Genomic DNA, 16783 nt, shown 5'->3' with positions numbered 1-16783 from the left:
ATGACTGAGCATTCCCACTTAGGGTGACACGCTAAAGTACACAACCAGTGATGGAGGGAAATCTTGGAATAATTTCAGCCATTGATAATCACTCTTGGCCACATCCCAATCCATCATTATTTTGCTCACCATGCCACCTAAGTTTGGACCAAGCTATATGGTATATCACTCTTGACCCTGCTCCTGTGGGAACAGTCAGCCCAAACTTCCAAGCCATAACCTCCCTGAACTGGAACAAAAACAACTAAGGACTGGTTTGCCCTTGTTATGGGCTCATCAGTCATGTAGAGCGTGTTTCCAGTGACACAGGGACCCATGTCAGGGCATATCCGTCACACTTAAGGTGACACACTAATGTTTACAAAAAGTTATGGATGGAATGTTTGAATTAATCTCAGTCACTGGAAACTAATTATCCCAATCCATTGTTACTTTGCACATCTTGCCACCTCAGTTTGGAACCAGCTATGGGCAAATCATTTTTGATCCTGCTCCAATCATAACAGTCCAGCCTGAACTGTCAAGCTATGTCCTCCCTGAATTGAAACACAAGCAACCCAGGACCGGATTCACCCTTGTACTGGGACCATCAGCTAGGTATCACTTGATTCCACTGACTCAGTGTGCATGGGACTCATGTCTGGGCATACCTATCACACTTAGGGTGACACACAAAAGTATACAAAAAGTGATGGATGGAATGCTTGAAATAATCTCAGGCACTGGTAATTACGCTGGGCTGCATCCAAATTCATTGTTATTCTGCACACCATGTCACTACAGTTTGGACCAACTATATACAAATCTGTCTTGACTCTGCGCCAATGGGAACATTCCATCCCAAACTGTCAAGCTATGTCCTCCCTGAACAGGAACACAAGCAACCCAGGACCTGCTTGGCTCTTTTTATGGATGGGATCACTTGGTTCAGTGACACTGTGCATGGGACCCACATCTGGGCATACCCATCCAACTTAAGGTAACACACTAAAGTATATTAAAAAAAAGGATGGGTGGAATGCTTGAATTAATCTCAGCCACTGGTAATTACTTGGGCCTCATCCCAATCCATAGTTATTTGGCACACAATGCCACTTCAGTTTCGACTCAGCTATATGCAATTCGGCCTTGAACCTGATTCTGTTGTTCTTGTCAGGAGTGTATTGCACTATTCAAGAAGAACAATATAATATAATTCTGTGATATTGAGGTGATCTGCAAAATGCTATTTTAAGATGATGTCTTGTTGACATTCGTAATTATATATGTATATTTCAGTTCTTTTGAAAATCGATAGATTTTCAGTGTTAAGCATATTTCTTAATTTTACCCCCAGATATTCAGAAGATGCTGGCTGGTTTTCAAGAAAGCTTCTAGCAAAGGACCACGAAGGTTGGAAAAATTTCCAGACGAAAAAGCAGCATTTTTCCGAAATTTTCACAAGGTATGCATTTGCGTCTATCTGACAACATGGTGATCAGCAATTGTATATATTCTCTGACTTTAGACAGAACATAAAACATCTTCTTACTATACATAACTGCCTTTATGTAACTAAATGCATATCAAAGTCACAAAGTCAAATAATCAAAATGATTCACTTGCATGTAAAAAAAGAATAACATGTAAACATTCAGGGCCTCATTTATGGCATTTTGGCTTAGGGCAGTGCATCAAGGCACTTTGCTGTGCTGCCCTACGCCAACATGAAACGGCAGGAGTGCACCATATTTAAGCAATATGGTGCACTCCTTTCCTTTCTGCTAGTGCTGGCCCTTTTTGGAAGACTAGCATCAACATAGGCAACCTTGCACCATGGTACAAGTGTTCTCCCACTGCAGGAAGGATTGCTTTTATGTAGGAAGGGGCACCTTCCTGCTCCCAAAAAAATCTACAGGGCATTTTCCTTTTTCAACGTGTGTTGCAGAATGCAGCACACATGGAAAGAGGAAAAAACTTTTGGAAATAAACATATTTCATCTTGTTACTCCTCACCTAAGAAGGCGTACAGATATGATGCTTCCACAGGTTTGCATCACTTTGTTAATCTGATGCAGCGTCAAATTCCATGGGTGTTGCGTGGGAAAACCCACTGCAGGACCCATGGAATGTCTCCCAGGTGCAGAGTAAGGTGATTTATAAGGCCACTCAAAGCCATACAAGGTTGCTTTGCATAGCTTCATAAATCTTCATGAGAGCCCTGTGTCATGCATGTACCACTTTACATGGGTCAAATGGGATGCAGGGCTCTCATAAATAAGCCCCTAAGTCTCAGATATTTCACAATATTGTTTACTAAAAATTTGAATCCATTACTTCAGATATCATGACACATCGCAAAACATTTAACAATGCAGTCAATATACACTTTTCACTTTGGCTTTCACTGAAGCAACAGCGTTAGAATGAAATGTGCTGTTGAAACCATAGTAGTATATTACGCATGCTTCATTTAAGATTCGTGAGGTGTAAATGTTTGCGATAAAAATTTAAATGGGAACATACACGCATATAAACAAAGAGTAATGATACCAGAATGAAGTGAGGATAAAGATGTAATCATATAATATATTTGCATTCCAGTACTTGCATGACATTATAAATTCCTGAATTAAGTGCTCTTACAACAGTGCAAAATGTGCCAGTGCGCCGGACTGTCCCCTGGTGTACATTTAGGATTAGGGGCATCCAAGAGGGTAAAAATAAGTGAACACTCACTAGCTTCTACATTTTTTGAGTATTCACTCACCATAGTCCTTAATTTGCTATAATGTGCTCAGTTTTACACTGTAAAAGGCTTGAGTAAGGGTGGGGAATACACCCTTAATTACTGGGTGTGTAGTCGAAGATGTTTCTCCACTGTTACAACATATTTTCCTTATGTAAAAAAGTTATTTACAAGAAGGAAAGACTCCTCATCATTTACGCATGTGGATATTTAAATCTGCATTTATAGGATTAGCGATTTGGAGTACTTCTTAAAAGTTAAACCCTAATTTATGGGGAAACTGGTGTAGGGCAGTGCCGCAAGGTTTCTTTCATGCGCTGCTCTACACTAATGTGAAAGTGTAGAAATGCACCATATTTAGGAAATATGATGCATTCCTGTCCTTTCCTCCTGTGCTGGAGCACAATTTGCTGACTAGCACCGATGCAGGTACCTTTGCACCATGGTGAAAAGGTGTATGCATTGAATGCTGGATTGTTTTTGGGCAACAAGGCACACCTTCCTGCACAAACAATCTTGAGAGGTGTTTACGTCTTTCTATGTGTGCTGCAGAATAATGCAACTCTTTTACAAACAATATGACACCTAAGATCTAGGATCCTCAAGGCCCCCCCAGATACAGGACCGGATAAAGACCATAAAATCCGGCTCCTCATTAGATTCCATCCCCCTTATGTGATTAACACTCTGACCTCTATTCTGCTTGCCTCCATTACAGATCTATGTAATCTCTCCTTACAGTCAGCTACCCCTCCTTCTAAATAAAAGACAGCATGCATTAAACCTCTTCTTAAGAAAGCTACAGCTAACCCTCTCTATTTGGTAAATTACCGGACTATATCCTCACTTCCTTTCATATCCAAAATACTAGAGTCCTCAGTTATTCATCAGTTGGTGTCCTACCTTGAATCGAACCACCTGCTGGATGCATCTCAGTCAGTTTTCCGTGCATCACCCAGCATGGAATCAGCCTTAGTAGAGGTTACGGATACCAACAAACTGGCTTTAGACCATGGCTCTTCAGCTATGCTGGTCCTCTTGGATCTGTCGGCAGCTTTTGACACCATCTCCTATCAAATCTTAGTCCAAAGACTAGGGGAGATTTGTGTCATGAGTAAAGCTTTGGAATGGATGAAGAATTTTCTGTCTGAATGTACTCATCTGGTTCAGCTGGGTTACTATTCTTCTGTATCCATGGTCCTGGATAAAGGGGCCAGCAGGCCTCAATTTTGAGCCCCACTTTGTTTAATGTCTATGTGGAAGAGCGAGTCACGCCATCGGGCGGAGCCGTGAGGGAAACGGCAGCACTACAACCCCCAGCAGCCTAAGGGGCGCCCGTGACGCGAGGCAAGCGGACGGAGGCGCTTGAAGAGCAGACGCGGCCGAGAGCCCCGGGGGAGAGCGAGTCACGCCATCGGGCGGAGCCGTGAGGGAAACAGCAGCACTACAACCCCCAGCAGCCTAAGGGGCGCCCGTGACGCGAGGCAAGCGCACGGAGGCGCTTGAAGAGCAGACGCGGCCGAGAGCCCCGGGGAAGAGCGAGTCACGCCATCGGGCGGAGCCGTGAGGGAAACGGCAGCACTACAACCCCCAGCAGCATAAGGGGCGCCCGTGACGCGAGGCAAGCGCACGGAGGCGCTTGAAGAGCAGACGCGGCCGAGAGCCCCGGGGGAGAGCGAGTCACGCCATCGGGCGGAGCCGTGAGGGAAACGGCAGCACTACAACCCCCAGCAGCCTAAGGGGCGCCCGTGATGCGAGGCAAGGGCACGGAGGCGCTTGAAGAGCAGACGCGGCCGAGAGCCCCGGGGGAGAGCGAGTCACGCCATCGGGCGGAGCCGTGAGGGAAACGGCAGCACTACAACCCCCAGCAGCCTAAGGGGCGCCCGTGACGCGAGGCAAGCTCACGGAGGCGCTTGAAGAGCAGACGCGGCCGAGAGCCCCGGGGGAGAGCGAGTCACGCCATCGGGCGGAGCCGTGAGGGAAACAGCAGCACTACAACCCCCAGCAGCCTAAGGGGCGCCCGTGACGCGAGGCAAGCGCACGGAGGCACTTGAAGAGCAGACACGCCTTCTCGCCCCGCGAGTCGCGCGCGGGAGGCGCCAGGGAGAAGCCCGGGACAAGGGCGGGGCCATCTGCGGCCATCAGAGGCCTGAGGAGGCCGGGCCTGGCCATCCCACCGTGAATTTGAACTCTAACCGGAGGGGAACGGACTTAATGGACCTAAGGTATAAACCTCTTTTTTGCCTATTGACTTTGTAAACCCCTTACAGATCTCTTCAAGCTGCTTCAGTAGCAGATTTAATGACCTACCCCTGGGGGAGGTGATATTGCTTCAGTGTCCACAATAAAAAGCTGGTTCGCTATGAACTGCAAGGGGGCTACTAGAAATTTAGACACTCAGAGTAATTCAATTAGGGGAACAATGGATTATTACCTTAAGAGCTCTGTTCTCCCTATTGCCCGTGAACTAGAGAGGATTGAGAGCACGGTGGTTATGGTTAGTTCTCCGAGTGTCTGTATGTCTCCACAGACTCCCGCTACGACCCAAGTATTTTCATTACTGGAGGAGCTAAATAACATGTGCAGATCCTCATATGCACCGGTGTCTTTAGAAAGTTCTCAATCTAGAGCTCCCATTTCACCTATACCAACAATTAGCCCTAGGACTAGAATACCATCTCAATCTATCCAAACCCCACAGGCTACCCCACATGTTACATGCTCAAAGGAAAATACTTACAGCGCTGCTGTTACTCAGGTTCCCTCCAACCTGGTGTCCCCCGCTAGAAGGAAGAAGGATGGGGCTCGAAACTTGGGGGGACAGACCAAAAAATCCACAAATTCCCCACTTCCTAATACTCCTAGCTTTGTAAAATCTAAAGAATCTACCAACGCCACCTTACTGGCCTCGTTTGAAATTTTGATAAAATCCATAATTGCTCCACTAATTGACAAAATGACAAGCTTGTGGGATAGATTGTCTGGGGTTGAGGAAGCAATCAGGGCAAATCCTTTACTATTAAGAACCAATGCAGGACCCAATCAGCCACCATGTACCTCTCGTCCACCACACCCAGGTCCCACACAAATATCCTACCCCACCATTCAAAGTAAGATCACTCACAAACAACCAGTAACCTCATGTAGTAAAAACCCAAACATCTCTAAGGTAGTTACACCTCCACAGAGTTCCCAGCCTAGAAAAGGGCCAAACCGAAAAGGTCACCCCACAAGGGATTAGAGGTCAACCCTGACAATGTCCTCCAAAGAACCAAACACCTAAACTTACCACCGGAGGCCGCTCCTTTCGTGTGCGTCATCTCAGGTGTACCAGAACTCCCACTGGGGAAATACGAGCACAATCAAGAGCTAAGAAATAAGGTAGTATTTTGGCTAACCAAAAACAGATCTCTCCCACCCAACCTTGATGGCACTATACTTAGCGTAAGAAGGGTGGGTTGGTTAGGACCCCTTCCGAAAAACATTGCGGGTGATCTGGTACTTGTCAAATTCAGGAACAGGCATGTCGTCTCATACCTCCATTCTCGACATCCTCAGTTAGGAGATGGACCTATATCCACTTGGAGTTTAACGGATTTCTATCCCAGAAACTCCCATCCTTTGCCGTATTCCCAAAAAGAACATAACAACATCTGGAGGGCCAGAACTGGTCATGTCTTGAGTGGCCGATTTACTCCCACTTTTAATTAAATTTATCTTATTCTCCTGATCTTAATGTTTAGTTGATTTATTGATTTAATCTTTGTTTAAATCATGTCAATTTTCATAAAATGAAACCTATTAATGTAACTGTTTTATTTTTGTGCTCTGTACTGTACATGCTTTTATGAAACGTTTTTTTTACTTTTCGAATAAAGCTAATTGAATTTGAATTTGAATTTGTCTATGTGGAACCCCTGGCAAAACTCATCCGGTCAAGTGCGTTTGAAACCACCTCTTATACTGATGACACACCATTGGTCATCCCTATGGACCAAAATCCAATGCTGACCAAAGTCAAATGTAAGAACTTTTTACTTAGAATTTCTGTGTGGATGACTGATAACATTTTGAAGCATAATATGAACAAAAAGGAGATCCTTTTGTTCAGAAAAGCTCACTCAGTCTGGTCAGCCGACTGGTGGATTTTGGAGTTCGGCCCACCACCTATCCCCAAAAAATGTGCAAAGAATCTGGAAGTTCTCATAGATGATAATCTCTCCATGAGTGAGCATGTTAAAACCATCTACGGATCCTGTTTTGGTCTAATACGAATGCTGAAGAAAGTCTTTCAGTGGACCACAGTGCAAACCCAGGAAAACTTTTGTTCAAGCCTTGATAATAAGTCATATTGACGATGGTAATGCCTAATGGTAGAAATTAATGAAAATCTCCTTACCAGGCTCCAGGTAGTGCAGAAATTAGCTGAATGCCTGGTCTTGAACCTTCTCCCTCCGTCTCCTTCGGGGCCCACCCTCCGTTTTCCCCTTTGGCTTCCGATTAAAAAACGCATCCTTTTCAAACTTCTTTGTCTGGTCTGTAAAAATCTCCATGGTAACGGCCCCATTACCTCAGAAACAACTTCAGCCATACATCCCTGTCCGACAGCTTAGATCCAGTGATCTATTTACTCCTACGTCCCAAAAGTGTTTGAACAACCACATTTTGGGAGTTGCTCTTTCTCCTACCTCGCCCTTTATCACTGGAAACAGATGCCCTTGTCCATTTGTGCATGCTCTGACCTCACCCTTTTGAAAAAACTCCTGAAACCTGGTTAGTCACATTATAATTTCATCTGGCACTGTATGACACCCTAGCTGTAAAGGCGCCTAGAGATCCCCTCTGGATGATACATGCGCCAAATAAATGAATAAATAAAATAAATACTTAGAAAAAGGATCAGTTGAAATTGGCAATAATGATATTGAGTTGTTTTTGCTCTTGTGACTTTTTCCATAATAAAAATGGTTCAGTGAAAAAGTGTTTGCTTTTATATCCTGGTGCAAACCAATATAAAACATCACAAACTTCAAAATATCTTGTTGCTAGTAAAAAGATGATGCTAAAGGACGTTTATAAAAATAGGCTTAAATAATAATGCATGCTACAGACTGAGAAATGTGTTAAATATTTCAGGTAGAACTTGTGAATCTGTGCCTCTTACCTCTTTACATTCCAATGGGCATGCACATATAAAGATGCACAGGCACATCTTTTAAATCATGTGGGCTTACATGACTTCGATGTGAAAGTCTTTTGCACTTCAGCAATAACATAGAATATAAATGTCACGGAGAAGATGGCATGTTGAACTTTGTTTCACAGTTTAGTTCGCAGAGCAAAGCAGGTCCACCTAAGCTTTCTCTAGCTCACCTTTAGAATTAATGCTGCAGGAACAGAAAAGCATCCTCAATATTGCATGTGCTATTGCATAACTAGACAATGATGATATTATGAAATAAATAACATTAAAGGTCAACCAAGGTTAGGTGATAAGAATGGTGCTAAATCAATTGAAGTATGGTAAAAATAAGTTCAATTAAAACAAAGGTATTGCAAAAACAAAATTGTTAAAAAAGGGGCCAAGATTGAACATAGGAAAACAAATGCTTCGTGAGCACCCAAATAGCAAGTGGGCATACTAGGTCATTCTCAAGATCCACAAAGATCTGTCCAGTTCCCCCGGATGACCCATCATCTTGGGGATTGGCTCAATTTTGGAACCTTTGTTGGATGCATTCCTCAGACCAATAGTTAAAAATACGAGCACATATTTAAAAGACACCAAAGATGTGTTAATCATCCTGTGCAACATTTATTTTGACCCAGACTCTCACCTCCTCCTGGGCCTTGACATTCAAAGTCTTTACACGAGCCTCCCCCAACTAGAGGGACTAGATATAATCAAGGAGGTCCTCTTTGAAGTGGACTGGGATTACTAGATACCCAGGATTGTAGTTATGGAATACTGCAATAGGGCACTGGCGATTATCTTTTTTTTTTGTTTGGAAGACTCTATTTCTACAAAAGCATTGGCCCAGCACAGGAAGCACGTTTGCGCCCAGTATCACCAGCCTTTATGTGCACCACCTAGAAACCCATAAAATCTTTAGTCCGGGGAGCCCCTTCTTGAACCAAATCAAACTCTGGAAGAGGTACATTGATGCTGTCCTGATCATATGGCAGGCAATGAGATGACAGCTGGGAATTTCATGAGCTGGTTGAACACAAAACAAATTCTTTATGTTCACACACACCATTAGCAACAAAGAACCTGATGTTACTTGACCTTACCATAATAGCAGACAAGGGCACCCTAAAAACAGCCACACACTAGAAACTGATGACCAAGAACGACCTGCTACTTCTTGACAGTGTCCATCCACTATCCCTAAGGGATACCCTTACCTTTGGCAAATTTTTGAGGTTGAGAGGAAACAGCTAGGATGTACAAGTTTATGGGCCACAAGCAGAGAATTTAGCAACTGAACTAAAGGCCAGACAATTCCCACCCAGAATAATGGAAAAGGCATTGAACGGGCCTGTAACAGGGATGTCTTGTTGGACCATGTCTCACAGAAAAAAAAAAGGAGGACAGGTCAATTTATATTACAGCGTTTAATGTATAGCATCCGACAGAGTCTTTAAGGTCATTAATAAAAATTGGTGGAGCCTGAATAGCAGCCCCCTTAATCTATCAAAACCTATGTTTTCAAATAGGCGAGGCAAAAGTCTGAGGTTGTCCTAGTGCACACATGCCCCAAACAAACAACCACATACACCAGACAAACCCAGGGGACACTGTCGCAAGTAGTTGGTCACTATCCTTGCAGTGGTTGTAATGTGCACCACGTAACGAAGATTACCAAATCAGTCACTTTCAACAGTAACACCACATGGGAACTGATCAACCTGACTAACTGCAACACACAAAGGGTAGTATACATGGTTACCTGCCCTTGTAACCTACATTACATTGGGGTGACTACCCGGAAGGTGAAAACCAGAATAGGAGAGCACAGAAGCAACTTGAGGTGCAGTCAAGCAAAGAATAAGATTTCTACACATTTCTTTGAGAAGAAAAATAGAGTTACAGCCTACCAGTGGGTGTTTCTGGAATGCATACACAAGACAACTGCAAAATAAGACTCTTTAAGAGAAAGCAAAGATGGCGTCTCAGACTCAATACCCACAATGTGGGCCTTAACAATAACATCCTGTGGGGCCAATTCACAATATAATACACACTTATAATACCTAAGACCCCTGTCTCTTTTGACATCCTCCTATTTGAGACTTTATGTGAGTTCTTTTCCGACATTGCACAGTGTCCCCATGATTCTTGGTTCAAACTATAGAGGCTCCCAGCCTGCCCTCAACATCCTTTGCTAACCTTTTATATATCCCTTGTGTTTATCTTTTTTATGACAAACTATGCAAAATTTGCCAGAGATTGATTTAGTTGTCTTTTATTTTTAGTTTCATGCTTCACTTTACATTTCCTTTTATTGATTTTATTAGTTCATTCCCCCTTTTTCACCCATTCACACATGTTAAAGGCAGCTGGTGCACCCCCTCGGATGCAGAGATGCTACTGATGCACTTCACTAACTGCAGTCCATGGCTGCCTGATGGAAACAAGAATGTGGTTTCATAGGGAGTCGCCATTTTGTCACCGAGCGTGCAGACTAGTTGTATGGCGCTCTTCAGCACAGAAGTGAGTACGCACAGCCCTGATAATATAAAGCAGCACCACAGAAAAAGGAAGGTAACATTCAGGCCAGAGGTAGTTCCTTTAGGTTATTTAACTAAGGGGACGCCTTGATGCAGTAAGTACAGCGTTTTGATCCACATGGCAGGACGATTTCTTTACATGCTCATTTTTGATTGCTCAGGGCTTGAAAAATACACTCACGCACTTGCTAGGGCAAGTCATAATTAATCAGGACAAACTCATTTTAGGGCCTACTCACAGTTCTGGTGAGCAAATAATAGGTGTTCTGCTTGCTCACGAAGTGAATGAGCAATAAAGATGTCTTTAAATCTTATTATATTGTCACATTTGCTCAGATTTCAGAGACAGAGGTCAAAAGTCAGTTTTGTGTTCCCACATTTACTTTTCATTCTGTGACTGAAGTTGGAGGATTTTGTAAAGTGGACTGTGTGACAATCATGCTGTGCAAAGCATGTGAAATGAAAGGCTGTAAGATTTCAGGCTTGTTTTTCTAACACAACACTGAAAAAGCTAATAAGTGATCTGTTCAAACATTTCAAACATATTTCACTAGTTCTATATTTCACATTTGTGTAATTCTGTGGGGGGAAAAATATTTGTATAGGATCAAAACAAATCAGAACACTTTACTTGGTGATGTGCACATTTTAAGAATGTTTGCTGAAATCCAATTTCCAAACATTGTTTATGCACTATATAGTTTTATCAGTAAAACTACATGTTTGAGGGAAGGTTTTGTGGCCATTTCAACAGAAAATGCGCTATCTGTAAATGACAGTGCACTACCACAACATGTTTTAGTAATATATTTATGAAAAGTGAGTTTTTAAACATGAACTGGGAAACATTCCTGCTCCTGTCCAGATTACAATGCTATTAGTGAATTAGGAGGCAAGCCAGGGGATCATGTGTACCCTATATGTGGGGTTGATTTTTATTATACATGGAGCAAATATTTAGTCTAATAAATAAAAGGAGTACTTTTTTTGTACACCAGAAATAGTGAGCTTAGATATTTGAAGGTGCTCTCCTACGTGATTAAGAAGAAAAAGGTGGCTTCATAAGATAAAATATTTGTCGAAATTCACACAATTTGAGACCAGTTCATGGGTCAAGTATATTATAGTTAGAGCGAGTTGATTATTCAGGTTTCTAGTAACATTTTTATGATTTTTCGTGCCCTGCTTAAAGACTCACAGAGTTTGACTGTAGGCATGCTTTGCCATCGCAGGACCTATGAAGCAAAACCTTTTTTTTATTTATGTAGGTAGTTTACTCTTTACATGATTTTTGTATGTTAAGTTGTTGTTTGCAATGGGTGTACAAATCACAGGGATTATCCCAATTCCTAATAGATGTGTTCACCTCAACACCTCGTTAAGCATCCCTTTCTAAACCTGCATGGACTTGTATTCACTTTGAGGTGTTTTTAAAGCTGTTTAACATAGCAAGCTTTACTTATATAGCTGATTGAAGTGTCCTGTTACTTTGGTATCTGCCATACCCTATGGCAGGCTATTTCTCTTCTTATGTGTTGCTGGTGGACAGACATTAACATCAAGTAGGCAATGAATATATTCTTAAGCATGCAGAGTGTGTGGAGTCACTTTGTGCAATTATATTTTTGGATCATGAATTGAATCAGGGAGATAGTTCCTTGGTCCAAATGAAAAGTCTTAGACAATGACACAATACATATAGACCGGTAAAAATGAAGCGTCATTACATCTATATTTTCTCCTACCAGGCAAGCATTTTTAATTTTCACCAAAAAAACCCTCCTACTTCTATTCTGTCACAATAAAGAGCATACTATTCAGTGCACCTGGGCTATTTGAGGAACGAGAGGAACCCTATGTTTAAGCATGCCAACAGCATCTCCAACCCCGGTAGGAGAAGGTTATATAAAAAAGCCTTGCACTTTTTTCCACCCTGCAGGAGGTTAGCACTCACTACAAAGGCAGACTCTTTTTTCTTGAGACATTCTCAACACCATACAGGCCTTTAGGGATTTCTTGTGGACATCTAGAGAGGACTGGCTTGACCAGATGCCTAAGACCCACACCGCAGGATGTCAGGAGTCTATTATTAGCCCAGATGGAGTTAGTCCAGAATTCTCGAAGGAAATTGCCTACTTCTATGTCAAATTCCATGACAAAGGGTAATTTCAGCAAACAGCTTTCCTAGTAGAAGTAGATTCAAATATCTGAATGGCTCAGATGAGGGGACTGGCTATCTCATTTCAGAAGCAAGATTCTGTACAAAGAGATTCAAGTTATGGTATTGAAGAAAATCTTCATGTGTTCTCATGGCAGGCAGTAGAAAGTTTTTCTCTGTTTTTTAAAGCAGGCAATGCATAGTCTTCTTTTGTGGATCCAATCAGGTTTGACCACCTAAGGGTTTTTTAAAAGAGGAAGAAACATTTCATTGACAGTTGAACTAAATGTAATACACTCACTCTTTTACTCCAGAGTAATATGATTTGTGCCTGTTGGCTTTGTACCTCTCTCCAAATGTTTGGTGGTCTAATATCCAAGATGGCTCGAGTTAAGGAGATATTTCCTAACTAATCACAAAGGAGGAACTAAGGGCTTTTTAGACAGGTCCAGCATACAGCCCTAACAATAACATAGATTCAAAATGTATGCTGTTCCTAATATTGAGACAAGGGAAAACTGGTTTTATGTGGTCATGAAGTGTAGGAGAATGAGGATTCCTCCTCTTGGAATATTGGGCCCTCACATACCCGGCAAAAAGTCATGCTTCATCATATGGGCTGCTCCTCATCAGGTTGGTGCTGCGATACCTGACGGGCTCCCTATGAGGGGCTCTTTGGCGGAGATCTTTTATTCCAAAGGTTACTTATAAAATCTTTGGAACAGGATAAATCTTCAACTGAGTCACTCCCTGAATGATAAGATTGTATGTTGTAATGACATTCTGAAAGTTAAGACCATGTATCATGTCTCTCTGAATACATTGTGACCTCAATATTATTTTGGATCACAGGTTGATCAATACATTCTGCATCAAAAAGATAGCCTCATTTTTATTTTTCCAGTAAATGGTAATATGCATTGAGTAAGTTTAGTTTGATGAATTTTGAGATTACTAGGGAATCATTTGTGGCAAATCCACCAGAGGTTGCATATTTGAGTTGATACTTCTCACACCATTATCACTTGTCTGCAGTTTAGTTTCACCACAAACTGCATGTCAGTCATGTGTGCTCATGCTTCGAAGGAAATACAAACAAAGCGCCCTACCTGAGACATCATCTCAGACATGCAACTTTGTTTCTTTTAATCGAGGTGGGATACCCATTGATTAAAACAGTCTTCGCTGGTATTCCCTTACCTGTTTTGAAATTTCTTTTAGCTTATACACCTCAACACGTTCATCTACACTAATTAGGCCCCTCACCCCCACTGCACCAAATGGCATTTGGAATAAAAGATCTCCGCCAAAGCGTCCCTCATAGGGAGCCTGTCAGGTATTGCAGCGCCGACCTGATGAGGAGCAGCCCATATGATGAAGCATGACACCTTGCCGGATGTGTGAGGGCCCTATATTTCCTAACTCCCATCTCCAACCACAACTGACCAATGCAGCTTAATATACATCAAAGAAATGTCAGCACCACTACCAAGTCTCTTCCAGGACATCATGCTGGTTAGTGAATATTTTCGGTCCTCCAGCCACCTCTCTTTCAAAGATACTAAGTGTAATTCTCTTTGTTCTCTAACAAACATCTAAGCATATCAAGGTCTACTCATATCCTCTTGCCTTTGTTTGTGTTCCCCTCGAAGTATGAGCACACATGACTGACACGCAGTTTGTGATGAAACTAAACTGCAGACAAGTGATAATGGTGTGAGAAGTATCAACTCAAATATGCAACTTCTGGTGGATTTGCCAAATTATTCTCTAGTAATCTCAGAATTCATAAAACTCAAGTTACCCAATGCATATTACCTTTTTCTGGCAAAATAAAAATTAGGCTATATTTTTGATGCAGAATATATTAATCAACCTGTGATCCAAAATACTATTGACGTCACAATGTATTTAGCAAGACATGAGACGTGGTCTTAACTTTCAGAATGTCATTACATATAAAGAAATTGAAATTATACTGCACTAATAATATTAGTAGCTGTTAAGACCCCTACCATAAGAGAGGATTTTTTTAATTATAATTCCAAAGACACCACTCACGAATTGGTTACCTGTTCCCATTTGGAAATTACAGCTTATTAAATGTAATAAGGTAACTCCAATGTTATCCTTTGGGGGAGGCAGGTGTTGCAGCAGTGAAAAACAAGTTTAAGAGGTTGTATCTACAAGAACATGTAAAATGTAAAATTACATGTTCTATTTTTTAAGTACACTGTACCCTGCCAAGTGGGCTGGATAGGGCTTCCCATAGGGGTGATTTACATGTATTCAAAAAGGAAGGTTTGTGCCTGAGTTTATTTTGCCAGGTCTCAATGACAGTTTACAAACTGAACACATGCTGCAATGCCACACCTGAGATATGTTGGAAGGGCTTCTTAAGTCAATACTGAAGGTACACTAGTAGCCTTCAATTTAAAAGGCTGGGGTACAGGTAGGGCTACTGTACTAGGGACTTACAAGCAAATTAAATATGCCAATTGAGCATAAGCCAATTCTATCATTGTAACAGAAGAGAGAACACAAGCACTTTAGCACTGGTTATCAGTGGTAAAGTTCACAGAGTCCTAAGACCTACACAAAAGAATTCGGGAAATATAGGAGGAGTAAAGGCTAGAAATTTGGGGATGACCTTGCAGAAATGTCCATGTCCAACAGGCCACCTGCAGTAATACAACTGAGTTCTTGGGAATTAATTATTATTATTTTGACAGGTTAGACAGGCCTGCTTGGTAGGACTTCAGCTTAGATGGTAAATGCACAGTTTGTTGAGGCAACAATGATATGTGGCCTGATTGGTAGGTCCTTTTCTTCAACAAGGGGTAAAAATGCATAGTTGCAGGGCGAAATGCCAGTGGGAAACAAACGAAAGTTGATGCTGATATTCACAGAGGTCAATTGCTACTTCTGTGTATTCTAGAATTTGCCTTTAAAAGTTTTCCCCACAAAGGCCACACTGTGAACCTCCATATCCCACCATGTTTCAAACTGTCATTATTTATTTCCTAACTCATGTTAACTTACAAGCATCATAGTTTCTAGTTCTGTTCTCCACATAGATTTAAGTAGATATTATTTTTCCCCTACATTCTGAACGGTGCTAAATAGAGAAGGGTTCAATATGTAGGGAGATTAGTTAGTTAGTAGTTAGTTAGATACTTTAGTTAATTAGTAATAGTTTGTAAAGTGCTAGCTTTTGACAAGAGTTACTTTGTAACATTATTGTTTGGTTTGGATCTTGGTTTGCCCTGTGCATTTTTCCATCCAAGTGGATCCCTGTATGGTAGATAAGCAGGTACCAGAAGGTTACTCAATTTCAGGCTTTACTAGTGGCTTGCGTTGCAATCATTCGGGGCCCTGATCCTAGAGGGGAAGTGATTTTCCATAAGAAGATCCTACAGGGTGGAAAAGCTTCTTTGAACAGACAGGTTTCCAAATGTTCAATAAAACTGCCAGGCCAGTATGATTACTGATATCTGGACACATCATGAACCAGATAGGAGCACCCAACATCTGCCATGATCCCTCTTCAAGTTTGTTATGGTTGAATGTAGTTGGTAAAATCAGTTTTGTCTTGGCATATTCCAGGTTCTAGTGATGTACACTGTGTGTGAACATCTCTTGAAGAAATCTGGGGCCAAGACCATCTGGATCACTAAAATTGGAGCATTGATGTTTAAATTGTAACTGATGCACCACTAGTACCTAGTAAATATTGGTGAGGGCTGGACAAATATGTAATTGTTAGAACCGGGAGTCTCTGGTTGGCAGAGGTAAGTACCTTAGCCCAAGTAGGGACCCCTGGTTCCGGTCAGGGCGATGGAATAACCCTCTGAGATAACCCCTGCTCACCCTCTAGGTAGCATGGCGCGAGCAGTCTAGGCTAAACAGAGGCAATGTGGATAACATTTGCACTTAACACAACAATAATTCCCCAATCCGCCACAAACTGAGACCACACAGGAAAGTATATATAAAATATAGCTTTATCTAGTTTCAGCAAGGTAAATCAAGCAGTTGCACGATAAACACTTCATTTAGAAAAATGTTGCACTTAATTCTTAATGGTTCTTGTAAATAGGCAGTTCTCAGCATTAAAACAAAACAGTCTCAAGTCTCTCAAATCAGGTCTAAAAATATTGCCC

The 16783-nt window shown here is 41.9% G+C and overlaps 1 protein-coding gene across 1 annotated transcript in view; it reads left to right on the top strand.

Moving 5' to 3' along the window:
* The first annotated feature begins 1088 nt into the window (after nt 1–1088).
* DOK6 (docking protein 6) overlaps nt 1089–16783 on the top strand; it is a 950476-nt gene continuing 934781 nt past the window's right edge. Inside the window, exons 1-2 of the mRNA XM_078686219.1 lie at nt 1089–1160; nt 1337–1444. Of these exons, the coding sequence (XP_078542345.1) occupies nt 1089–1160; nt 1337–1444 (180 nt within the window). The remainder of the gene's footprint in view (nt 1161–1336; nt 1445–16783) is intronic.

Source organism: Lissotriton helveticus, chromosome 4_1, assembly GCF_964261635.1.
Source record: "Lissotriton helveticus chromosome 4_1, aLisHel1.1, whole genome shotgun sequence".
NCBI lineage: Eukaryota > Metazoa > Chordata > Amphibia > Caudata > Salamandridae > Lissotriton > Lissotriton helveticus.
The sequence above is the reverse complement of the archived record's forward strand: the minus strand, read 5'-3'. Positions and strand labels throughout refer to the sequence as shown.